General features: G+C 43.7%; 1 protein-coding gene across 1 annotated transcript in view; it reads right to left on the bottom strand.

Moving 5' to 3' along the window:
• The window catches only part of GALNT5 (polypeptide N-acetylgalactosaminyltransferase 5), a 39,592-nt gene extending 13,694 nt beyond the window's left edge, over nt 1-25,898 (bottom strand). The window contains exons 1-7 of the mRNA XM_006125659.4: nt 23,945-25,898; nt 13,227-13,393; nt 7,995-8,114; nt 6,263-6,398; nt 4,529-4,648; nt 2,376-2,493; nt 96-419 (exon numbers count right to left, since the gene is read on the bottom strand). Of these exons, the coding sequence (XP_006125721.1) occupies nt 96-419; nt 2,376-2,493; nt 4,529-4,648; nt 6,263-6,398; nt 7,995-8,114; nt 13,227-13,393; nt 23,945-25,473 (2,514 nt within the window). The 5' untranslated portion in view covers nt 25,474-25,898. The remainder of the gene's footprint in view (nt 1-95; nt 420-2,375; nt 2,494-4,528; nt 4,649-6,262; nt 6,399-7,994; nt 8,115-13,226; nt 13,394-23,944) is intronic.
• Nucleotides 25,899-26,162: the final 264 nt, after the last annotated feature.

Genomic DNA, 26,162 nt, shown 5'->3' with positions numbered 1-26,162 from the left:
CCAACCATAGGAAGTAAGTTTAAATAAAGTGTCTAGTTAACAAAGAAATGCAAACATGAATTTGTAGTGTATTTGCCCTTATAAAGTTCACATACCAGCCCACCAGCCTTAACAAGAGGAGCTTCCAGGTCGGGGTAGATGTTCTCCAGATACCACTTAAAGTTTTTGCACTTAAGCTTCTTCCGCAGTTCTATTTGTTGAGTCAAGTCTCCAACATCCAGATTTTTCTGGATTAAATGGTAACCATGTCCATAGAACAATTCTTTGTATTCATCTAACCAGACTTCTGCAACACGTGCCAAATTCCTCTCCACTGTTTTTATCCGGTCTTTAGGGAAGGAGTATGGGTTGTCATTCCTGAAAATATGTCCAACTCTGGAGCATGGGATGATCTCAATTTCTCCTCCACACATCCAGACCTGGTAAACAGAGTTTGGTTTGATATAAATATTGATACATAGAAACTTCGAATATACCATAGATCTGATTTTGAAAATTTTTGTAGGCACAATTTTGTGGTTATAACTTTGTAGTTGATATTTATAAGTACAAATGAAGAGAGACAAGTGGGAAATCGTCTATGTAGGGTAACCTGTGGAGAAGACAGTATTGCCCTAGAGAAATCTTCTTACTCAGGCATAATCCATTCGGAGCTCGCCAAGATACAGGAAGGCCACACCACTCCACCATCCATTAGGGAGTAGAAGCATAGGCCAATCTCACTAACTTCTAGGCTGTTAGAAGTGGAGGAGGCACCAAGTAAGGTCCTGCCTCTTTCTGCCTCACTTAGGGTATGTCTACACTACAGCACTAATTTGAACTAAGCTAATTTGAATTAGTGTATCTAGACCTAAAAACTAGTTTGAATTAGCATTTTGCTAATTCGTACTAGCATGTCCACATTGAGTGGACCCTGAACCGAGGTTAAGGTTGGCCGGAAGCAGTGCCGGCAGGGCATCAGATTAGGACTTTGAGCGTGGAGCTGCTGCCTCAGGCTAGCCGAGGGCTGTGCTTAAAGGGACCCGACCCCCACCCCGGACGGACAGTTCTCAGGGTTTCCTGCGTGCAAAGCAGTCCTGTCTTGGAGTGCCCTGAGTGCCCACACTTGGCACATCACAGCACTCGGCTATCAGACCGGCTGCACTTGCCGCAGACTGCCATCGGGGGGGGGGGGTCAATCGGGGGGCTGCAGGAGAGTTTCCATCCCGAGGAGCTCGCAGAGCCACCTCAGTCCTCCTCACCGGGGGCTCGTACCCCATTCCTCCCTCACCTCCTTCCACTTACCCGTCCCTAGCCCCCCCTTCCTGATGTACAAAATAAAGGACATGTGTGGTCAAAAATAGAAACACTCTTTATTTAACAAAACTCGGGAAGACTGGGAAAAGGAGGTGGGAGAGGGGAAGAGAGAGGCTGGGAGAGGGGAGGGCAACTAAAATGAAGTTTGAATTAGCGCTGTAGTGTAGACATACCCCAAGAGAGGATCTGATTCAGCAAAGCACTGAAGAATATGAATTTGGGGCCTTAATGAGATTCGGAGTGTGACGGGGCGAACCTGCCCCGCACTGAGCAGGAGGAAGGGGAGCCCATTTATTGGGCAGAACACGCCCCTCCTCCACAGCCCTACTGGGCATGCTCGAAGTGCAGCCTCGCTATAAAAGACTGCTGGGCTGCTCAGTTGAGGGAGACCGCTGGGGAGGCAGGAGCTCCGGCCCAAGCTGCAGGCCCGCCGCCGGACCTGCCGCCAGATCCAGAGCCGGAGGAGGCGCCGCTGCTGCGACCACCAGCCCCGGGGCGAGCACGCCCCCAACACCGACGCCCAGTGGCCGCCCGCCCCGCTGCAGAAGACGCCCCTGTGCAGCTGCCCCAGGGACAAGACCGTCGGACGAGGCCGCTGCCGGCAACCCAGCATCACCAGGTGGGACCTCCGTCGGCCGCCAGATTGGGGGTAGGAAGCAACCCAGGGCAAGGGGCCGGGAAATCCCCCCCCCCCCAGTGGGCTTAGCATGTTTTGGGGAAGGACCCCCAGCTGAGCCGGTGGTGGGAACCACCCACCACCATTAGGGCCCTGGGTTGGGGTCCGGTGGAGAGGGCGGGCCCGGACCCCCCTACCCCACCCCGCAGTGCTGGACTAGGCCGCTGGGCCTGCTGCGAGTGCTGGACTAGGCCGCTGGGCCTGCTGAGAGTGTTGGACTAGGCCGCTGGGCCTGCTGTGAGTGCGGACTAGGCCCCCAGGCTGGGGGTTAACGCTTTGTTCCCCAGAGGAAAGGGGACAGAGGCGGGTGGTACCCCGCCACACGGAGATAATAGCATTTAAAGGCTTTAAGTATTCAAACCATCAGAAAAACACATTCAGTATCATTATTCCTGCAACATACCTTAAACGAAATCTCCATATTTTCACCTCCCCAAACATCCAAGCCAGGATCATATGTTCCAAGTTCAAAAAAATACTTCTTATCAATTGAAAATAATCCACCTGCCATTACAGGACACCTAGGAATGAACCACAGACCTTACTTTTGGGACAATTAAAAATGCACTTACCACAATACGCCGACATAGGAATAGCCAGGAAATCATGGAATCAAGCAGTCCTGCAACAGGCTCTAAGTGCAACACTATGTTAATTTGCACTTTCAAAAATGGAAACTAAACAGACCTGAGAGAGTTACTAGACAGAGCAAACAGATAAGTTTGAAAAAACAGAGAGACCCATTGGCAATGAAATTAAGCAAAACCAGGCTATTTAAAATCTGAAGGTAACTACGTGGCAGTGAGAGTAATGTGTGTGTTTTACTTTACCGCAGACAAGCAAGCACACTATCAAAATGGATACTAATCTTTACAAAGCATGCGATGGAAGGGTAAACATGAGTCAAAGACTGGTTCAAAGACAGCACAGTATGCCTGGTCAAAGTGGCTGAACAGAAGCTGAAAATTAGTGAAGCTGAGCCTCTAAGGTCTTTTTCTGATCTCTGGTTTATCTGTCTACCCAGACTTTCCTGTTGGTGCTGGAGGAACAGAAACATTATCTTGGGCTCACAGTTTAGGTTAAAGTTCTACAGAAAAGAACTTTTTCTGTTGGCACCTAGAGGCCAAATACTTTAATCAGTGGTACAAAGTGGAATAATGAGATAGATATCAAAGTAATACAAAAAGAACTGAGCTAACCATGAAAGGCCACCATACAGACGATTCTTATCTTGCTCAAACAACATTGGGTAGGAGATCCAGTCACGAGCCAGAGAGAAGGAATCAAAGGTACCTCCAAAAACAGCCTGGGCTGGATTCTCCACATCACCCAAGCTAGTTTTGAACACAGTGAAGGGGAGGGGGCAAGGGAGGTGAGTTGTAGGAACCAGTTCTGGACCCCTGATCCTGCACTGTTCAGCCCTGGTACAAGTTAGAGCTGCTGGGAACTGATCAAATCTATTTGCTGGTTGAGTTCCCTCAGGCTACATCTACACAGCACAGTTATTTTGAAATAAATGACATTATTTCGAAATAACAATGCGAGTGTCTACACAGCATCTACATAGCAACAAATTCAGAATAATGGGCAACTTATTCCATCTTCTGTAAACCTCATTACTTGAAGAATAACACCTATTCTGAAACAGCTATTTCAGAATAGCGGTAGTGTGGACACTCCACTGCTGCTATTTCAAAATAGCTCTTCCCCAGGGCCATTCAAACTAATTACTCACCAGTGCCTCCTGGGACTCTAAATCTAGCTAGCATGCCCACATTAGGGGAGCCTGCCTCGGACTAATTTTGAGGCTTCCCTGTAGTGTAGACCTGCTATTTTGAAATGAGCTATTTCAAAGTATTTCTTCCAAACAAGCTTATTTCGAAATAAGTGCACAGTGTAGATGTACCCTCAGCGTCCTTACACTAGTGGGAGATTGAGGAGAGTGAAAGTCCACTCTACCATGCCCCTTGTCACCTCTTAATCTACTCTGCTGTAACCGTGATTCATTACCTCCCTCTTCTCATACCAATGGGAAAAGATGGGGGACACAATGTGGACTTTGCAGGATGAGGAATCCAACCCCCTAACTTCAAGTGCTTGTGACAAAACCAACAAAATGTATGGCTGATGAGATCAAAAGAACTGGGCTGACTTTGTACCTAAGTGCATCTAATTGCAAAAGCTTGTGTGGCTTACGACATAAAAGGGCCCATTTGCTGCTGCTGTGTGATTGTTCTAGTACGAGACCTTTATCTCTGGCTATGCCAGTGCTGGAATCCCTCCACTTGTATGCTAGAGCCCCTGAGGCTATGCATGATCCAACAGAATATTGCAGCTCATGAGCAGTTGAGCAATGCTTGCTGTGCTCTCTGTGACTTTGGCAGCACACATCAGATGGCACAACTTCCTACACAACTGAACTGCACAGATTTTCTGGATGTTGGCCCTTCTGTGCCCATTTATGTAAAAGGGACATTTTTGGCCTAGCAGAGAGTAGTTGTTGAAGCTCTGATGGGGTATTGCTACTAAAAAAAATGCTTAATTTTAAACTCTTACCTTATTATATCTGTTTCCTTGATTTTATTTTTCTCAATGACCTCTGGAGGAATCTGTCTCCATCCAAAATTCATTGGCCAGGTAAAAATCCCACGTTGAAAGTTATCCACCGTCATGTAACTACACATGGAAAAAAGAAAACTATAATATCGAATTTTGAAGCAGACTCATAATCAAAAGGAATAAGTGAAAATGAATGTGTCTGCATAATTAAAGCCAAATCTTAAAGATTTATTCATGTATCTTCTTTGAGTAGCTCAGCATTCATGACATACCACAAATTTCATTTGCTGTTTGGCATTTGGGATAACTGAGATAGCTGTGTATACAGCCGTTCCCCGAGTTACGACCACCTCCACTTACGACCATCCGCACTTACAACCAAAGAGGTCGTAAATGCGGATCCAAGTTACGAACGGCGATCTGTGCTTAAGAACAGCGCGGTTGCCATGTAACTCTATGTAATCAGAGTTACAAACACTTCGAGTTACAGACCAAGTGTTGGTCCGTAACTTGTTTGTAACTCGGGGAGCGGCTGTATTTAAATATTAGTTCATTAAATTTTTTCTTTATTCCTTGAGTGAAATAATTTGTGAATGGGGTGGCCCTAGACTAGCTGCCAGCAACTGGTGCCCTAGGAAAACCATGCAATCAGCACCCTCCCCCCCATCCCTCCAACCCCAAGGGCAGATATATGCTGAAGTTTTTGGTAAACTAGGAAACATTTTGCCCCTATTTTCCATTTAATGTTTTTAAGCATATTTATTTAAACAGGCATAATTATTCGGGTTGTTCATCCAACCAACATTTCTGAGATCAGATTAAAATAGAGACACGACATTTTCAGAATAACTTTGTACACGATAGACGATATTTCAGCACGATTTCCACTAAAAATGCATTACAAATGTTAATTATAATTTTTATTATTACAAATCCAAACTAGTCCATTACGCTATCCTGCTTTAACTGCCATTACCATCACATCGCTGGGGAGAGGGGGGCTGGGGATGGAGTTCTGTGGCTGGGGACAGGGAACAGGGTACCAGTCAGGGGAGAGAGTCCCCTGCACCCACCCCCTCCCAGGATTCCCCCCACCCGAGGGAAGCCGGCACGTGCCTCTCCCGTGGCCAACCCCCCCCCCCCCGCGGCACGGGGAAACCCCCGCACGCCGCCTCTCCCGGGACTGACCCTCCCCCTCCCGTGGCTCAGGGGAAGCCAGCGAGTGCCTCCCCTGGGGCCGACACCCCCCTTCCTGCGGCACAGCGGAAGCCGCTGAGTGCCTCCCCCGGGGCCAACTCCCTACGCTCCTCCTCCGGGGCTGACATCCCTCCTGTGGTGCAGGGAAGCCTTCCTCTGGGGCCGACGCCATGAAGGGGAAGTGGCAGGGAATTTGGCGCCCCATTTAACGTGGCGCCGTTGGTGGCTGCCGAGTTTACCTATAGGCACAGACCGTCCCTGATCTTCTTTGAGTAACTCAGCATTCATGACATACCACAAATTTCATTTGCTGTTTGGTACTTGGGATAACTGAGGTAGCTGTGTATATTTAAATATTTGTTCATTTAATTTTTTCTTTATTCCTTGAGTGAAATAATTTGTGAATAATAATTAGCAAGTTAAGTAACTTGTCTTCCCAGAATTAATATTTTTGATACTTTTAATTTGTAAGGTTTTTTTTGTGAAAGTTGCTTGTATTTCCTAGAAGTACAATATGCCATTGAATGAAATTACCTCATGTCCTTGTCACTGACTACTTCAATAACTGGGCATGCTACTTTCTTTCTGTTTAAACGGACTCTTTCCAGAAGTGGTTCCAACCATCCTACATTACATTCCACATGGGAATCTAAGAACGTCAGTACATCACCTAGAAAGGAGAACTAAGGTGAGGTTATTTAATTTTTGAGACTGAAATTTATTCAGTAAAGTCCAAGTCAAGCAATTCCTGCCCCTAACAATAATACACTGATTCTATAAACCCACATAGGAAGAGGCTAAGTGTGTGTCTCATTCTGAACACATTTTGACTTCAACTATGATTTACCAGCAACTTTTTTGTAAAGAGTGTTTGCCTGCTCTCAAAATGCCATGTTATAGCGAGCTCTGGAGGACGTGCATACATGGGAGAGAAAGGTGGAAGATACTCTACTCCAGTCACCCACGTGTGCCTTGTGGGGGTGTAAGCCAGAAGCCCAGCAAAGAATGTGGTCCATACTCCTACCTAAAACCCCTGTAGATGCTAATCATCTGAGATAAGCAGAAAGGGACAAAGAGGTGGTACATTCTCCAACTGGCAGGCAAGAGCTTGGCAGGTGCAGAATATGGACCACACTTCCCCCTGATGCTTTGAGTGCTTCCCAGTAGCTACTAGGAGGAATTCTTGCTAAGTGAGGTATAATGTCCCCTGTAAGTTCCAACTGCAACATGTTCCATCCACGCTTCCTGCAGACTGGATGTGGGCACTGGGACAGAATTTTGGACTCAAAAGTGCTGTCCTAGTGCACAATGTAAAACTAGAATATAAGTCTGGAAAGGGGCAATCTTCCCTAACTCAATGCATTAAATAAGTGGAGAATTGCTTCCTGGGCAAAGAAGAAGAAAATATAGGATCCATGAACCCAAATACAGTTTCCCTTTAAATGACTACATAAAAAGATATCCCTTTATCTGCTTACCACCCAAACAAGTTTCCAACAAACAAAACAATCTTAAGACACATGCTAGCCATCACCAAGCTGGTGGCTGTCCCCAGAGGGGGGTGGGGTAGGGCTTGAATCCCTCCACCTCTGGTTACCTTACCCTCTGTGCCACTGGAGGAGCCCCCAACCTCCCTACATTCTGCATCCTCCCTCCCAAGGGTGTCAGGGTTGGCTGTCCTCCAAGGGTGGGTTGGGGTCTCACACCCTCAACCTGTGTTTCTAGCAGAAGGTACCTTAGCCACTGCTCCATGGTAGCTGTTAGTAGAAAGCTGCTAACTGGCTGTTAGGAGGGAATCCAACACATTGTATCATTGGCATAAAACAATACAGACATTTTAATGACCAAATGCTATGGGTTTGTGAGTGTCAAGAAGTGAAGCAAGGAAAGAGAGCTAGAAATTCTAACATCCTTCTTTCAGAACTGAAATACAGTGCCTCACTGTACCTCCCTCAAAGTAGCCAGCTTCTCAGCTGCTCAGTAAAATTGTTGTATTTTAAATCATCTACCTAATGTCAAATCAGTCAGTTTTGCCTCACTTTTCCAAATATATGATGGGCCGAGTAGTATTGAACAACATAGTGAGTTTGTCAGATGCATGCAAAATTCTTTGCCAAGCAATGACAAAACTTGTCAAACAATATTCAGCTATCTCTATATTGGTTTAAGATGCTATGATATACAGCACAGTAAAAGGTAAGATTTTGGTAGTATAACTCCCCTATTCATACAAACCCAAAATGGCACATAAGAACTTTCCTCTTACCTTTAGCAATCTCGGCCCCTGCCAATCTAGCTCGTATTAAGCCATGTCTTTCTTTGAGGTGAAGGATATGTACTTTTGGAAACCTTGACATATATCTGTCCAAGTTATCCTTGAGGTATTCTAAACAGGAGAGAAAGTAGCAAATTCTTACAAATGACTGGGTTGTCTTTTTCAAGCCATAACACAGCAGTGAAAAAAGTTTTATCTCATTAATTTTTAAATCATCTATGAAACACACTTTTTCCACCTGGAGATAGTCTCTTTTGCTAAGTCTATACTACATAGTTTTTGTGGAAAAAGTCTGCTTTTGCACAAAAACTCACAGAGCGTCCACACCTCAAGCGTGTTTTTGTGCAAGTAAAATGAAAGAACAGAGGAGTTTTTCCGGTGTCGATATTCCTCCTCCTATGAAGAAAAGCTCCTTTTTGTGCCAGAGTTCTTGTGGAAAAAGGTATGTGTGGATGGGGAGCAGGGGTTTTTTTGTGCAAAAAGAGCCAATAGAAAAAGCAATCGGAAAAAATACGGGTGACCTGGTGGCCATTCTGTAAATAGCAATCAGAGTTTCCTTTTGAGAGAGCATCCAGGCAAACTGTAAGCTCTCTGTGCAAAAGCGCATCGCTTTTTTGATGTGCTTTTGAAATGTGGACACACTCTTGTGCAAGAAGTTTTTGCAGAAGATCTCTTCCGCAAAAAGCTTCTTGCACAAGAAGCCTGAGGTGTAGACATAGACTTTGACATCGGAGAGTATTAGATTAGGCACTTCAGCAGCACTATTTCCTCCCTCCCCAAACTATTTGGAAGCCTCTTTGTATGAATCATGCATTTGAGCTCTATGGACGTTTGAAAAACAGGAAATTGAAAGGGATAAGGCAAAAATATGTATGCTATTTGTAGGCATGATTTTCAAAAGCACCCAGCAATATCCAAACTCTGCTCCCATGCAGTAAATGGTAAAATTCTCATTAATTTTAATAAGAAAACTTCAGAAACAACTTATAGTCCTGTAGCACCTTAGGGTATGTCTACACTAGCCCCCTAGTTCAAACTATGGGGCTTGATTAGTTTAGAAAAGAGAAGACTGAGAGGGGACATGATAGCGATTTTCAAGTACCTACATGGGTGTTAAAAGGAGGAGGGAGAAAAATTGATCTCCTTGCCTTTGATGATAGGACAAGAAGCAATGGGCTTAAATTGCGGCAAGGGTGGTTTAGGTTGGAGATTAGGAGAAATTTTCTGTCAGAGTGGTTAAACACTGGAATAAATTGACTAGGGTGGTTGTGGAATCTCCATCACTGGAGATATTTAAGAGCAGGTTAGACAGACACCTATCAGGGATGATCTACACAGTGGTTGGTCCTGCCATGAGGGTAGAGGACTGGACTCAATGACCTCTCCAGATCCCTTCCAGTTCTATGAGTCTGATTCTATCACTGCTCAGTTTGAAAATTCCAGTCTATGTGACACTGGTCCTATATCAATCTATAGCATTTCCCACTGAGGCTTATACTTAACATTTCTTTTATAATTTTTAAAATCAGAATTTTTGCCTTTAGACCACCATAAATCCCATTAAAAACTTGTTCTCAACTTGGTTTCCATAGAGTGAGTGCCTTTTTTTCTGTGCTCTGCAAATTTTCTATTGAATTCCAACAGCTAATATTAATGGCTACATTTAAATCCATCTGTTCTTAAACTGAGTGAAGAATGCAGACTTGCAAGCAATTATTTCTCACATGGCACTTAGATTTGTTTGACTTTTTTATGGGAGTGGGTTTTATCGTACAAAATTCTCAGACAGAATAAAATGTGAGAAATGAAGCTGTATGGCTTAGTAGCAATCCTAAGCATGTGAGGGTTCAATATATTGGGCCAGATTCTTGCCTGAGTAAAGACAGAATGAAATGTGAGAGAAGGCCTCAGTGAGCATTTCTACAGTGGAGTTTTTGACACCTTCTTCTGAAGCATCTAGAGCTGACCTCTGTCAGAAACCAGGTATTGCAGTAGATTGACTATTCAACTAACTGACTGTAACAATTCCTATTTATATAAGTTTGTCTGAGAAAAAACCTTAGGGTTTGTCTCCTGAATTTTATATGTCCTTTTTTGCTTTCTAAAGGAAAGAAATGTTTGCATTTCAAAATCCAACTCAAAATCTTGGATTGACTTTTTTAAACTTTGGACACACTAGAAGTTCTGCCTTTTTTACCACTACTAGAAATATAGAACCACATAAAACTCAGTTCTCTCGTGACTTTTTCACCACCCATAACATTTATATTGGAAGAGGCCCAATACTTTTATTATGCCATGGGCTGGTTAGACCATACAAAAGAAAGTGAAAAAGTTAAGGAAAGTTTGCTAAAAAACGATGTGAAAATCTATTTATTTACCTAAAAATGCAAATCTCTGTAACATTTAGATACTGAATTAAGTCATTTTCCTCTCATCTTTCTTATGCCACTTCTCTTTTTAGGTCAGGGGTCCTGTCTGTGTTTGTACAACAATTAGAACAATTGCTTTTGATTTTGATTTGGCCCAGGGCTTGCCAGGAGGATGTATCAATCTAAAAATTCTCCCTTTTTTTAATTATTCAAGAGCATTGTTGTAGAGCATTGAGAACCAAAGTATTAAAAAGCAGAGACTCAGTGGCATAGGCAGTTACTATGACTGTGCATGTAAAGTAACTGTATATAAGTGACCATCTTAGATGCTTTCACGCTACCCAATAGCTTAAGAGATGAACAAGACTGGGTTTAGTTGAGATTTCAAGGCCACTGCAGTAGGCCAAATGCAATTGAATTTGGCCAGGATTCTGTGATTATAATTTTAACTGTCAAGAGTATGGACACCACAGTACAAATCAACAATGGAAAATTAGACACCACTCTCTACAGAAAACCCACCGACTCATACAGTTACCTACATGCTTCCAGCTCCCATCCAGAACACACCACACGATCCATCGTCTATAGCCAAGCCCTTCGATACAACCGCATATGCTCTAATCCCACTGACAGAAACCAGAAGCTTCAGGATCTCTACCAAGAATTTATAAACCTCAACTACCCACCCAGAGAAATAAAAAAGCAAATTGAAAGAGCCAGACGAATACCTAGAAACCATCTACTTCAAGACAGACCCAAGAAAACCAACAATAGAACACCACTTGTCATCACCTACAACCCCCAACTTAAACCTGTCCAACACATTATCAATAAACTACAGCCTATACTGGAACAGGATACCATACTCAAAGAGGCTCTGGGAGACAGACCCATAGTCTCCTATAGACAACCACCTAACCTCAAGATGATTCTTACCAACCACCACAGGACATACCACACTAATACCAACCCTGGTACCTTCCCTTGCAACAAACCCCGTTGCCAGCTTTGTCCACATATTCATTCTGCTGATATCATTATTGGACCTAACCAAGTGAGTTATAAGATCAAGAACACATATTCCTGCGCATCCAGAAATATAATCTATGCTATCATGTGCCGAAAGTGTCCGTCTGCTATGTACATTGGACAAACATCTCAGACACTTCGCCAAAGGATTAATGCCCACAAAACAGATATCAGACAAGATCACAAAGAAAAAGCAGTTTCCTGCCATTTTAACCAGAAAGGACACTCTCTCAATGACTTAACCACCTGCATTCTGCTACAAAGACCTTTTACATCTGCACTTGAAAGGGAATCCTCTGAACTGTCATTCATGTTAAAATTCGACACTTTCCAAAAAGGACTCAACAAACACTTGAACTATCTCACCCATTACCAAGATAGTTTCCCCAATTATCACCTCTAATACCATTAACTCACAAACATCCCACTCTCCCTACCTCTAATATCATCAATTCACAGACACTTACCTTCCTTCCTCCCCCCTCCCCCCACATCTCCCTCCTGTTCTGCAATGTGATTTGTCCTTTTCATATTTGTTCATTTTTAATTGTATCCTTTGGTATATATGGTTGTGACTACTTTCTTCCACTATTTGATCTGAGGAAGTGGGTCTGGCCCACGAAAGCTCATCATCTAATAAACCATCTTGTTAATCTTTAAAGTGCTACATTGTCCTGCATTTTGCTTCAGCTACCCCAGACTAACACGGCTACATTTCTATCACTATTCGAGTATGTTCTAGTTATCTTGGGTCAGAGCCACCTATTTTAAATCTCATGTGAAAAGCGGAGCTTCACGCAACATAGTACAGTAATTCCTCATTTAACACATGCCCGCTTAACATGTTTTTGCAATAGCACGATTTTTTTTTAGGGAACGTTTTTTGAATTACACGACCGTTCCCAGAATAGCACTATTTCCCCAGCTGGCCCGTTGCCGGCGGCTGCGCGGGGCTTCCCCCACCTCCCTGCAAAGCGGCGGAGGATTCGCTGCTCACTATTCCATTCCCCGCTGACTTCCTCTTGCCAGATGCCTTGCCCCCTCTCCTCCGCCTCCGCCTGCAGGCTGGCGGCTGGGTTTCCCCAGTCAGCCCATCGTCAGTGGCTGCGTGGGGCTTCCCCCGCCTCCCTGGAAAAGTGGTGGAGGGTTTGCCGCTCACTGTGCCGTTCCCCGGCAATCCCCCCTCGCCTAACGCAGTGCGGGTCCCAGCAGACCCGTCACAGGGGCATACTCCCAACCCAATCTCCCTCCCCTCTCCTCCCCTTCCCTTCCTTTCCCTTCCCCAGAGCCAAACACCTCCCCTCCATGCTGTAACACAGTCCTCTTTCTCCCCCAACCTTATGTCAACAGACACTATTGCTTGAAACGCAACCCCCACCTCTTCCATTATTTTCAATGGGAAAATTGACCCCGCATAACACGTTTCCACTAACACAATCATTTTCTGAAACATATCTATAGTGTTAAATGAGGAATTACTGTACCCACAACACTATAAGGGGCAATGGTTTTGTATTGATTCGGAAGGAAGGAGTCTATCTTCACTCTACTACTTATGCAAGTGTTCTTGGAAATCTCCTACCCAAGCATTACATTGGCCTCATCTTGGCTGGCTTGAGAGAGCTGGTGGGGAAATCAATTCAGGCTGTGATCACAGCACAAGGTTGCATAGCTTTGTGATTAAAACATGGAATCAATTGAAATTAATGAAGAAAATTATATTTCTTTTCTTATACAGAATTTAAGTAAGGAGAGGCAAATTGCTTTTTAGCCCCAGGGCATATTCCTTTCCTGAATTTGAAAGAAAGCTTTCACTTACCTTTTGTGCTGAAATCATCCACCAGAATAATCTCTTTAATCAGGTGAAGAGGAGATCGATTGAGAACACTGTGAACGGAGCGTAGGAGAGTGGACCACACTTCATCCACAAAACACATGATGATCGTGGTAGTTGGAAGGTCATTGTGAACCAGTTGTTCTGAACATCTGAAAGGTCAACAATACAAATACGTAGCATCCAGCAGATAATGATTTTAATATATGTGTAGCCAGATGATTTAAACCTCTGTAAGTTTCAGTAAAACTTTAAAAGGCTGATAGTTTGTGCTTAGCTTGGACATTTATAAGGTGTTGGCAGGGAAGGAATAGAAGTATTCAGAATAATAAAGATAAAATGTCAATAAGGAAGTTCCAGTGCTACGAAGTTGAGTGTTCAGGTGCATTAGATGTTTATTATAACACATACTATTTGTAGTGTGAGCAGTCTCAGCAGAGGCCAAGAATATCCTCTCTCTCTCATATGCATGCACACGCACTCATACGCACAACCCTACTTCTTATCCACTCACTGAATGACATACCTATAGTAACACCCAGGCCTACTGACGGGGGATAGCAAAAAGGGCAACTGCCCTAGACCTTGGCAATTCAAAAGGGCCTCACACCCTTTAAATTGCCACCAGAATCCCTGGGCTGGCTGGCTGTGGGGGAGAGGTGGTGTGGTCCAGGTGCTGCTGAGGGCTTGCTTCCCTCGTCCTGCCCCTTCACAGAGCCAGCCCTCCCACACTTTGCCTATGGGCCCAGCAATTCTGTTGGCTCCCATGGTAACATCTCACAGCGGCTGCAGCTACTACAAAGTAGTCAGTGCTAAATTATCTCATTTTCATTAAGCAAACATCTTCTAAGACTCTGATCCTCCAATAATCAGATACGTATTTTTGTTCATGGAAGTGTTCTTGTTGATTGCAATGTACCTTCTCATGTGAGCAAAGTTTCATATGTACTTATAGTTTTTAAAGGATCCAGGCTTAAGAAGAAGAAGAATGTACCCACTATTACAGGGGTGCTGGAATAACTTTTATAGTACAGGCACTGACAGCCATTGAATCAACAAGAAACCCTGTATATAACAGAAGCCATTTCAAGCCAGAGCATGCTGCATCACCCCTTGTTCCAGCACCTCTGCATTATTACAGTATTCGTTCCTAATAGGGTTGCCAGGTGTCTGGTTTTGAACCAGACAGTCCGGTATTTGAGCTTTCTGTCCGGGAAACAAATTGAGAAAATACCGGACATATAAATGTTGGGTATTTTCTAATTAAGTAAGCTGTATTCATATCATGAGTATCAGTATGTAGTTGCGTGAGTGTGTCTGCCAGCCAGGCAGTACTCAGCTACACAATAGAGAGGACGGGTGTGGGGCGGGGCAGGATGGACTCCTTGGGGACGGACTTGCCTGTGCACCCTGCCGGGACTGTGCACGGGACGGGCAGCACCCCGGGATCTGCGTGTGCTCAGGTCATCCCTGCTCCCTGCTGGCCAGCCCTGCTCCCCCTGGCCACCTCCCGGCCAGGTCTGCTTCCTGCCGGCTGGTTCCTCTCTCCCCGATCTCCACAGGCCAGCCTCACTCCTCCCAACCTCCTCCCAGCCAGACCCGCTCCCCTCCTGGCCGGTCCCCCACACCATCTGAGATCAAGTGTGTCTAGTATTTTTTTGAAACCATCTGGTAGCCGTAGTTCCTAATGTTTCTGCTGTTGCTGATGGTATTGTATAGCTAATGCTGTCCTGTTTCTGGCATGCCTTCATCCTATAGCTCCACTGCCTTATTACCAACATGCCTTCATTTATCTCTTGCTGTGTCTCTCCCCAGAACACAGTCCTCAGTTGCTCAAAGAAATGCAATCTACAGCCTGAACAGGTATCACCACTTTTCTGTTTAAGAAAGTGCTGCTTTGGCAAAACAAGCACAGTAACCTCGCTGTTTCTTCAGAGCATCAGTTTCTTGGCACTTGCACAATGCTGTACTTAACTGAAAGCAGAGAAAGACTGTGAAAGATGCTGAGGATTCACAGAGCATCTGAATTCCCTGACATTCTAAAGTGCATATAAATCAGATGTATGGGGGGGGGGGGGGGGGAACCCTGATACATGTAATGAACCAGGGAAATCATCACTTCCAAAAAGGACTGTTCATAGTAACAATGCACAAAATGTGCAGAGACAATCTTACCCAGTCTAACTGTTTTGAGTGGACCAAAACTGATTAATCTTGAGAGCACAACATGGTGGAATGACATTACAACATACACATTTATACACATGTTATGCTGACATGAGGTATATGCATAACACACATAACTATCTTTGAGGTTCCATTTCTCAAACAATGCCAGAATCTAAAAGCATCAAACATTTGCTGTCCTGGGTCAAGATCTTTTTCATATGAAATACCTTCTTCCCCACCATCGCAGCCTGTGAATGCTGAATGCGCATCAAGAATCTGCCATCCAGAGGGTTTGAATGTAGCCTACTAGCCTAGCAAACAGGGAAAGATGAAAATCAGCAGATTTGAGGGAGTGATAAAATTTTTCCGATTTCTATGAATTTGTCATTTTATTCCATGGCAGTCAAAATGTGATGGGTCAAGTCCGGGTCTTCAGTGCTTGAACAAAAGGTCGATGAGCAGCTTTTCTCATCTTCTATTTGCAATTCAACTACTGTTTTGATATGGGCCTTAAGGGGACATTCACTCCCTAAGCTTTGGTATCATCAAGTGGATCTTGAGGAATACAGAGCATTTTACTGACAAACTCTTCTTCTCTGAATTATATTATTTTTCTTCTAGAATACCTTAGAATTATTGGGGCCTGCTTGCTCTCTATTATTGATAAAGTGGAGTCTAACAAAGGTTCAATCTGTTTCCTCCCTGGGTATGCCTCTTTTTCAGGAATAGCAATCAACTCATCTACTAATTGAGAGTATTACAGGAATAATGATGTTCTTAGTGAGAATAAAACATAAAGCACCATTTGCTTTTATACTTTCCCTTTAAAAACAAGCAGGCACCAGAGCACTACATGCCAGAACAATTAAAAAAAATCATATTTTCTTATCTTTGAAAATATAAATAATCAAATTATAGTTTTATTGGCACAGAGTGTGTCTACACTTCAGAGCTTAACTCGAAATAAGCTACGCAAATTGAGCTACGTCAATTGCATATCTTATTTCGACCTAGCTTATTGAGTTTTGGTGCTGTCTACACAGCACTAATTTCTAATAGAGCACTCTTCCTCTGACTTCCCTTATTCCTTGTACAATGAGGGTTATAGGAGTAGGAGTAAGAAGCCCTGCAGCTTGATAGTATTTTGACACTATTATAAAATAACTGCCTGCTGTGTAGATGCATATTAAGTTATTTTGGAATAGTGCTGGTTATTTTCAAATAGTGTTACAGTGTAGACGTACCCTCAGATACAGCCATATACCTGCATATCCCAGAAAGAATGTGACACACATATCATAATAAAGAAGTGCTCTCAGAGCCTATCAGCATCTCCCTCATTGCAAATGCAAACTGTTTTCTTTTCCTTTCTAGCACTGGCTATAAAAAAAATCCATAATCAGCCTTTATAGTATTCCTTTTAGTGTATCTTTCCTCCCCCTTTTATAGCATGAAAATGATTTGATAATCGGCTTACTGTGGGTTCATCTTAGGACACTGGATCAGCTAGAAGGAAATGTTGATATTTGATATATTTTAGTTGGAAACCATCAACACATTAGCTCATGGCAATGACACAGCTTGTTGCAGTGCAGGAGATTTTGGATTGGGAAGTGAGTTCAGGACTCTCAAAGTCACTGGAAAACACACACTAAATGTACTACTGGAGAAGCGTTCATCACTGGGGGCAGAGAGAATTTGCAATCCTTCCCTGCTCTTAAAAAACATTTTGATGTGGATGACTTTGTCGGTGGCCTCAGCAGAGGCAGAAGGCAGATGCTGAGAGTGATGGTTTTCACTATATAAAGACTGGAACTTTGGGGGTGCAAAAGTAGCACTACCATAAAGACACAAGCAAGACTCAATGGACTAAGGGTGGTGGTAACAGGAGAGTACCATATCAAAACAAATTTTAACTACTTAATTTTATTATCACTAGTCCAGATCCTAGGGATTCTTCTAGCTGCTTAGGAAACAAGCCACTGTGGTCTAGGAGAATTGCATCACACCTCTGAAGATGCCATCGTTTGCTGTAGAAATCCCCCACTGCTTTCTAGATGTTGTGCTTCCTATTTATTTATTTAGCATGTGCATAGTCGTCTAGCCAAAGATGAATCTTAGGCTGATGCAGCAGCCCCAAGAACAAAAAAGCCTCATTGACGTGGCCCCCAACTGAGAAGGAGAAAGTCACTCCCCATTTTCCCCTCACACACCGGAGCCGGGGGGTGAGGGGGGAGGGGCTAGGCCAGTAGATTTTTGTGGGCCCTTCTAGGCTCTGGAGTGGGGCCAAAAATAAGGGGTTCAGTGTGTGGGTGGGAGTGCAGGAGCAGGCTGTGGGGATAGGAGGGCTGGGTGGGAAATAGGGTGCAGGAGCAAGCTACGGGTGCAGCAGTGGGATGGGGATGGTGAGACCGCAAAGCTGGACCACCAGCGCTGGCTTGCTGATGTTGGGGGGAGTCCTGAGCCTCAGGGGCTGGATCCAGGCAAGCCAGGGGTCAGATTTGGCACCCGGGCCAGAGGTTCCCCACTCATGACTTAAAGCTACCCTTAGGTAAATGGTTAAATTAAGGAATAACACCAGTTATCTTTTCTTACTCCAGGAAAAAGAATATGTTCCCTGTGCAGGGATCAGAGAGTCCATTCTCCTTCTATTGACACACCGTTAAAGAAGCTTAATTTCAAAATTCCCCTCAGCAGCGTATGTTTACCTGGAGACTAAATGAAAGGAGCCAAACAATGTTGCTTAAAGGTGGGACTTTCAAAAATGCTCAGTGTTGGCCTGACTCTGCTTTCCTTGAAGTCAGCTCACCCTTGAATTAGATAGTAAGAGAGAAAAGCCAACAGTGAACACTTTTGAACAATTCACCTTAAATGCCATTTTTAATCAAGATGCCCCCAAGATTTGAACATCCTGGGGATAAGTCTCTGCATTTCTCTAAGAGTGACGTGCCTCTGCTTCCAAGCTCAGGGTAACATTTTCTAATGTGTCTAAGTGAGTTAAAGTCTAAGACATATTGAAAATCAATAAGAACATAAGAATGGCCGTACTGGGTCAGACCAAAGGTCCATCTAGCCCAGTAGCCTGTCTGCTGACAGTGGCCAGCACCAGGTGCTCCAGAGGGGGTGGACCAATGACAATGATCAAGCAATTTTTCTCCTGCCATCCTTCTCCAGTCTCTGACAAACAGAGGCCAAGGACACCATTTTTATCCCCTGGCTAATAGCCTTTTATGGACCTCACCTCCATGAAATTATCTAGCTTCTCTTTAAACCTCTAGTTCGAACTATAAAGCCCGGGATATTTAAATCCCAGGCTTCATTTGCAACTTTGAATGCCTACATTAGCCTCCCTAATTCGAACTAGGGGGCTAGTGTAGACATACCCTTATACTCCTAGCCTTCACAGCCTCCTTTGGCAAGGAGTTCCACAGGTTGACTACGCTCTGTGTGAAGAAGAACTTTCTTTTATTAGTTTTAAACCTGCTACCCATTAACTTCATTTGATGTCCTCTAGTTTTTCTATTATGGGAACTAATAAATAACTTTTCTTTATTCACCCTCTCCACATCACTCATGATTTTATAGCCCTCCATCATATCCCCCCTTAGTCTCCTCTTTTCTAAACTGAAAAGTCCTAGTTGCTTTAACCTCTCTTCATATAGGCTCTAACAGCCTAAGTTTGGGCACCTATGAAAATGTTACCCCTGTTCTCTTGATTCGTGAGCATGTGTATGATGGAGTCAGAGCACACAGCACAGTCTAGGATGGCCTCCAGATGATTAAGGACTGCTGGTTCCCTAAAATGTCTCTCTTGCTGCAAAAAGGTGTCTGCAATGCATGACTTTGCTAGCATGTGTACCTGGTTGTCAAGATGCAAAGTGGTATATAGGAAATGATGCTCTGCACTGGTTAGAAAGTCCTAGGCAACATCTACACTGCAGGAAATTGTCAGCAGAAGCAATACAAATGAAGTGCTCATTAGCATTTCTCACTCTCTCATTTGCATAGTCTCTGCCAATCTGTTTTGCGGAAGAGGTTTTTGCTCAAAAAACCACAGTGTATATGGGGCCATTTTGCACAAGAACCCTTATTCCTCAAACAAGCAGGTATACAGGATCTTGGGTAAAAGGGGCTTTTGCCTCAACAACACTGCATTTTTTTGTGGAAAGACCTCTTCTGCAAAATGGATCAGAAGAGTCTATGCAAATGAGAGTGCGAGAAATGCTAATGAGTGCTTCATTTGCATTGCCTCTGCCGACAAATTCCTGAAGCGTAGATGTAGCTCTAGAGTACAAGGTCTGTTGATGAGAAATTTTAACTTGGAAACTGCATACTCCATTAGTTAAACAAAGAAGAAATCGTTGCCCTGTAGAAATGCAAAAAACTACCAGCACAATGAAAATATTCCAGCCAACTTTCCATGTTGCTAAGTACGGGGTTTTTATCTTTTCAGATACTATACTAAGCTGTAATATCAGATGGGCAGTTTGCCTAGGTGCTATGTTGCCTATAGCACTCCCATGTTTGGCTATGGCGTTTCTGTGTTAACAAGGTAGATGTTCAGTTTCTATCCTTCCCAGGACTATGACTCATCACCTTAATATCTTACAGTTCTATAATATACCTATAACATTCATGGTGAATATCCTGATTACATTAGCTGACAATACTGGTGAATATGCTGATTTTGATCTCTCTGGTTCTTTTGTTTCCTTCAGGTGACACTTTAAAAGTATTTCAAGACAAAACTTTGTTCTATGAAACATGAGATGCCTCTTTGCTCTTTATGTAGTTTCTCTGCCTTGCTTCATATGATACACAGTGCGAAACAATGTGTCCTTGCTTCAATGGTACACTAAACATTGTAGCAGTTCCTAGCCCGCAATTGGTTGGGGCGGGGGGGACAAAAAGGGCAATTACCCTTGGACCCAGCCATTCATTGTCCAGAGCCCTGAGCCCTTTTAATCACTGCTGGAGCGCTCTGGCGGTACTCCGGGCAGCTCTTAGGGATGCCTAATGAGGTGGGGATACTGTGCAGTGTGCTCCAGGCAGAGCTGGGAGGGCAGTGCAATCCAGCTAATGCTGAGGTCTGGCTGCCCTTGGCCCCACCCCTCCTGCCTGAGACCTTGCCCTTTCCAGGAGCTTGAAGCCAGTTCCCCTCCCCCCCCCCCGCATTTTGCTTAGAACCCCAGTGCAGCTCCCTTGAGCAATTCACCTTAGGTCGGGATGGGCAATAAGTTTTGATGGGGGGGGGGCACTTCAAGGATTTAGTAGATGGTCAAGGGTAATATCACTATTCCATGATATTAATGGTGTGGGGCTGGAGGTTGGATGCAGAAAGGAACTTGGGGTAAGGGACTGGTTTGCAGGAGGAAGTGTGGGATCTGGGAGAGCATTTGGGTGAAGGAGGGGCTTGTAATCTGGGGCCGGGGACCTGGGTACAGTGGGGGGAGGGGGTGCTGGAGGAAGGGGTGCAGATGGAGTGCAGGGTCTGAGAGGGGGTTGTGAGCTGGTGCAGGAGTTCAGGAGGAAGTGCTGGGATTTCAGTTGTGACCGGAGAAGAGGACCTGAGATAGGGTATTAGAGGGGGACAGAAGAGGGAGGAGCTCGAGAGCAGAGGCAGACTCTGGCCAGGAGGCACTTACCTGTGTGGCTCTCAGCCAGCAACCCAGCAGGTTTCGTAGCCATAGCCCTGCACATGCTCAGAGCAATTGCAGGGGCCATGTGTGCTACTCTGAACTTAACGCTGCAAACAGGCGGCTTCTATTGGCCAGAAACCAGGCAATGGGAGCTGTAAAGCTGTAAGATTTTGCTGGGAGTGGGGACAGTGTGAGAAGTCTCTCCCCCTCTGCTTAGGCTCACAGTGTTCACAGAAACATATGGCCCCACAGCCAACTTTTCTGAGCACTGAACAAGAATGAGGCAGGCAGGGAGCTTGATGGAGGCTCCCATGGGCTGGTCTCAGTCTGTAGGCCATATTTTGCCTAGCCCTGCCTTAGATCATGAAGTAAACTTCAGAACGGATGTGTAAAATGAGAGGAATTGTGGTGAATCCTGGTATAAAGACATGCAGCTGTCATTGAAATCAGTGAGCACATGAAGATGCAGCAGGCTAGATAGAGCTCAGGGTGTCTAAATGTACTCCTGAGGGTATTCTGTGCCCAAAATGCTGCACCAAAAAGTTAATTCCTTTGTGTATATATTTTTAAATTATGCATATTTTATTTGTCAAAATAATAAAGCATGATCATGCCAGTTCAAATTATTTTGGTAATTTATTCCAAAACACCTGATAGCAAGTAAGTCTATAACAATGCAGATAACAAAAAAGATTCAGGAAATGTTTTTTGTCTAAAATATTCCTTATTACGCATATTACTATGAGACTTTGAGTAATAATTCATTTTGGCTATGTGTAGACTGCAGCGCTTTTCCGGGATACCAGCTGTATCCCAGAAAAGCAATGCTGTGTCCAAGGAATGCCTCCACTTTAAAAAAAAAAAATCAAAAAAGCAGACGTGCTCTTTCACCATCCCTATAAACCTTGTTCTACGAGGCATAAGGGATGTGTAGAAAGAGCAGGTTTTGCCAAAATCTGGCGCCCAATTTTGGAAAAGCCTCTTTCAAAAGAACATCGGAAAAAGATACGCAATTTGCACACTGTAAATTGTGTATCTTTTTCCAATTTAACGCTGCAGTCTAGACATAGCCATAGACTACAATACGGAAACGTATTTCCTGCACCCCTTAGAAGCAGTGCAAAGGCTGGGAGAGTCAGGGGTAATGGAGGATCTGAGGGAAAGAGAAATAATTGTTGGGAAGGACCCTGGGAGTAAACCTGGAGGGTTGTTGGGTATGGGGCAGAGAAGCATAAAATAGGTTTCTTTGGGATGGGGGGAATTGTTACAGAGTGGAGAGCCTCCCTATATAGAGCCTGTCTGACCCGGCCTAGACTGGCCCGTTTAGTCAGGCATATCTGCCCCATCCTTGTGTGTCCCTGCACTCTTACTCAGTCAAACATAGCTACCCTGTCCCCATGTGGCTCTGTATCCCCACACCCATTCATCCCCAGATTCAATGTTGTCATCCCACTTGTTGGTGTGACCCCCTCCAGTACTCGTGTACACAGCAGCCCTCTCTTCTGGTGCCACATCAGCCCCTCGTGGGCACAAACTGTAACTGCAGCTTCCCTTTGGCTGTCAGAATCTATTTTGTAAGGGGGAAAAATCTGCAAAGGATATTAATTCAGTGCTTGTACTGTGGCACAGACTTGCCCCAGGAGTATGAAATGTAACATACCCATAACCAAGAGCCTCGGAGAGAAGATTGCAGTGAGAAAAGCAATTAATAGACAGATGTAAGAAAGTGTACAGCATATTAAATTAGGTCCCCAACTTCAACTTGCACCTTTGTCCAGGTCCTTTCTATATGTACATTACAATTCTTTAACTCAGTCTCCATCACACCTTCTGACAAGCAAAGTAACTTACAGCACCTTACATGTCACCTCTGTATTTGGACCACAGATTTTTGCACCAGGAGCATCTGCAGACCTCAAGGAAATGTTCTATTTCACCACAAATAATTCTACAAACAAAATTACACACTTGTATACTGTGATGGCATATAAACCTGAAATGCACAAACTTCTATCATTCAGAACTGTCCTGGACTATAACAAAGAAAGTGAACTCCAAGAAGTTCTTCACTTCACTAGACCACGAGTGATTGGTTAGATTAATCCTAGGTAAAGGCACATTACCTAGTGAATATTCCAAACAATATGTCAAGTACAGTATACACAATGCTATTTAACAATCCTACTAGTTAGCGCATACATAGTAGTTTTCAGCTTCTAAGCATGGTAGAAACATCAGCTAACTAATCCTTAAAAGGTGCTTCTGATAGCTGAGTATACATTCTTACCTCCATTGTAAATGTTGGGAAACTGAGGAAAAGGAAAAGATCAGATACGGAGGCAATATCAGAGCAAGGGTGAGACCTCATGAGCTATCAGTTACCAGCCTTGTGCTTAGAACAAGTATGTGACAGAATTCACAACCAAATATTCATATGCCAATATTCTTGATTTTGCTTATGGTGCATTTAAATGCTGGATATTACACTAAACTGTATAAAATTTTCAAATATGCTCAAGTGATTTAGGAGCCTAAATCATATTTTTAAAAGGACTTAGGCATACTGAAAGTCAATAGGACTTATGTTTCTATGTTCCTACGCCTCTTGTAAAATAGGATAGAGGCTTCTAAGCCCCTTAGGAGCTTCTGAAAATTTTAACTACTGTGTGATTAGCCCATTAGCTCAAAATATAGACATATTTCCTTGACACTTATCATAAGGCTAATAACAGTGCACTGCAGTTTTGAAAGAGCACGACTATTTGATATTATTAGACTGTTTCTATACATGTTAAAAGCCCCAGAAAATGAAAGCATTTCATAATGAAATCCTTGTACTCAATACATAATTCAACCTTCTCTGAGATCATTTACGCAGGGGGAAACAAATCTTACCCAGCAGGCCTTGTGTCATCAATGGCTCGGTCTACAGGAATCAAATCACTCAGATAGACATTGAAGTTTCCTTCCTTCCATCTGCTTTTTGCCTCTTCTTGCTTATCATCAGGAACTGCAGCTGGGTGGCCAAACTGACCCGGAGCTTTGGGATCTCTTGGGGAAAGTGTTGCATCAAGTGTTAAGACTTTATGCATTCCAGTGTTCCTTGTAAAATGGACTGTATAGGTGCTTTGATTTATTTTCCTTAATTGCTCCTTAGCAGCTAACCTGACACTGTGAACTTTTGTTAGCTCTGGACCTTCAGTCAAAATTACTTTCTTAGTTAAACCATTAAGACTGGCAGTCTTGGTTACAGAGTTCACCTTAAGGGCATCCTCACTTTTGTTGCTAATGAATTGCTGTTCTTTGCTCCTTTCCAATCTCATTGTAAAATTTCCTTTGGAATCAGCTACAAGATTTTGGGTTGCTGGGATGTTGATTTTTATCCCCTTTTTACTAATAATGACAAACTGATTTTCAGGGAAAATTAATTTCTTTTCATGAGCAGCTTTTGTTTCATCTTCCTTTGGCAGCTTTCCCAGTCCTGTTGTATTTGTAGGCAATCCTGTTTTCTCCACTCTGGTCACAGCAGCCAGCTTGCTGCCAGGTATGTCCAAACTCTTGCTTGCTTTGTGTTCAATGCCATCTATTGCTTTCCCCACAGTACTTTTTTGCTTTACAGGGTTGATTTGCCCAGGAATTGGCAAATCTGGTACTGGGGGGTTCTTCTGAGGTTCCTTGGGGTTTCCCTTTGTTTGCAATTTCTGTTTTAATCCAGCCAAGGGGATTTTATCTGTAATCCCAATTTTTAAATTGCCCTCAATTCCCTTTGATGCTTTAGTCACAGGGTTGCTCCCTTTCTGTGCAACTTTGTTTTGTATAGTAGCTGTGCTGTGTGTTAATTTGACAACTGATCTCCCTGGTGCTGCAACTAATGGGGTCTGCTGAAGCCCCTTGGGAACAGTTTGCTTTGTTCTCAGCAGGTCTGTTGAGTTTACAGTCTTTACATTCTTTTTTCTCTCTTTCTTTTCCATGGGAACAGAGGGCTGGTGGCTCAGCAGTTTCACTGAAAATGTCCCAAGTGGCACAATCATTTTCTTATAGGCTGTTTTGGAGGCTGTGCTTTTCTTTTCTGTTGGTTTTAGTGTTATCTTTTCATTCTGTTGTTTGTCTATTTCATTTTCAACCTCTACCACTTTCTCTTCTATATTTTTATATTTCTTATTTCCAAATCTCCCCTTTTCAAAGCCTCTTAGGGGAAGTTTTGGTTCCCTTCTAGAGCTTTCAGGGCTCTTCTCTAGGTTTTGCCAAACTTTGAACCTTTCCCGTTCCCTCCTGATCATCTCATCTTTCAAAACCTTGGTGTTGATCTCGCTGAATGAAAGCTTGAGAGCTGCCATGTCAAAGATCAACCAAATGACAGAGGCAACAAATATAAACGCGAGAGCTCTTCCACTACCTCGGAAAAGCTTCCGGATCTTGTTCATCTTTAAAAGTTTGTTTGTCTTCTTTATTGTGCTTGCCCCCGGCCCTCTTACCTTAGTGAGAGCCGGCAGTGTGTACAGTCCCTTCTCCCTGGAACACGTCTGACTAGTGATCCAGGGGAAACCTCAGATCCTGCTGCCTGTCAGTCTTTGCCTGCGTGGCATTTTACAGCAGGGCATCTGCGTTTCCTCAGCTTTTCATGATTAATCCAGCAGCGTTTCATTTCATCTACAGTAAACACAGACGCTAGGTCACTGAAGAAACAATAAGTACAAGTTCCACGTTATATTCCCATTGCTTTTCTTGTTTAACTGTTATACATGTTGTCCTAAGAGAAGGGAAAGGTTGCAGATCAGACGTTTTTTCTCTCCACCCAGCTCTCATTCCTCCTGCTGTAACTCAACACCTCCTCACACATAAGGAAACTACTTCAGTCCATTACCCAGAAAACTTTTTCTGCAGCTCTTGCCTTCCAAGTTCTTCTGTTTATTAACCATTTAAATAGAAACCTATTCAGAGGCAAAGCCTTAGTTTCTGTTTCGTAACAATTTCTTTTATTGAGAGTTAACCCTTCATTAACTCTTCTTCTCTAAGATACTTTTAATATGGCACTGGGTCACCTTAAATAATAAATAAAAAGGGCGAATTTTATCTCAAGTGTAACTCTATATCAGTGGATAAACTCGGTCTT

The sequence above is a fragment of the Pelodiscus sinensis genome, chromosome 7 (assembly GCF_049634645.1).
Source record: "Pelodiscus sinensis isolate JC-2024 chromosome 7, ASM4963464v1, whole genome shotgun sequence".
NCBI classification, from domain to species: domain Eukaryota; kingdom Metazoa; phylum Chordata; order Testudines; family Trionychidae; genus Pelodiscus; species Pelodiscus sinensis.
Note: the sequence above shows the minus strand (reverse complement) of the source record. Positions and strands in the feature narration are given on the sequence as shown.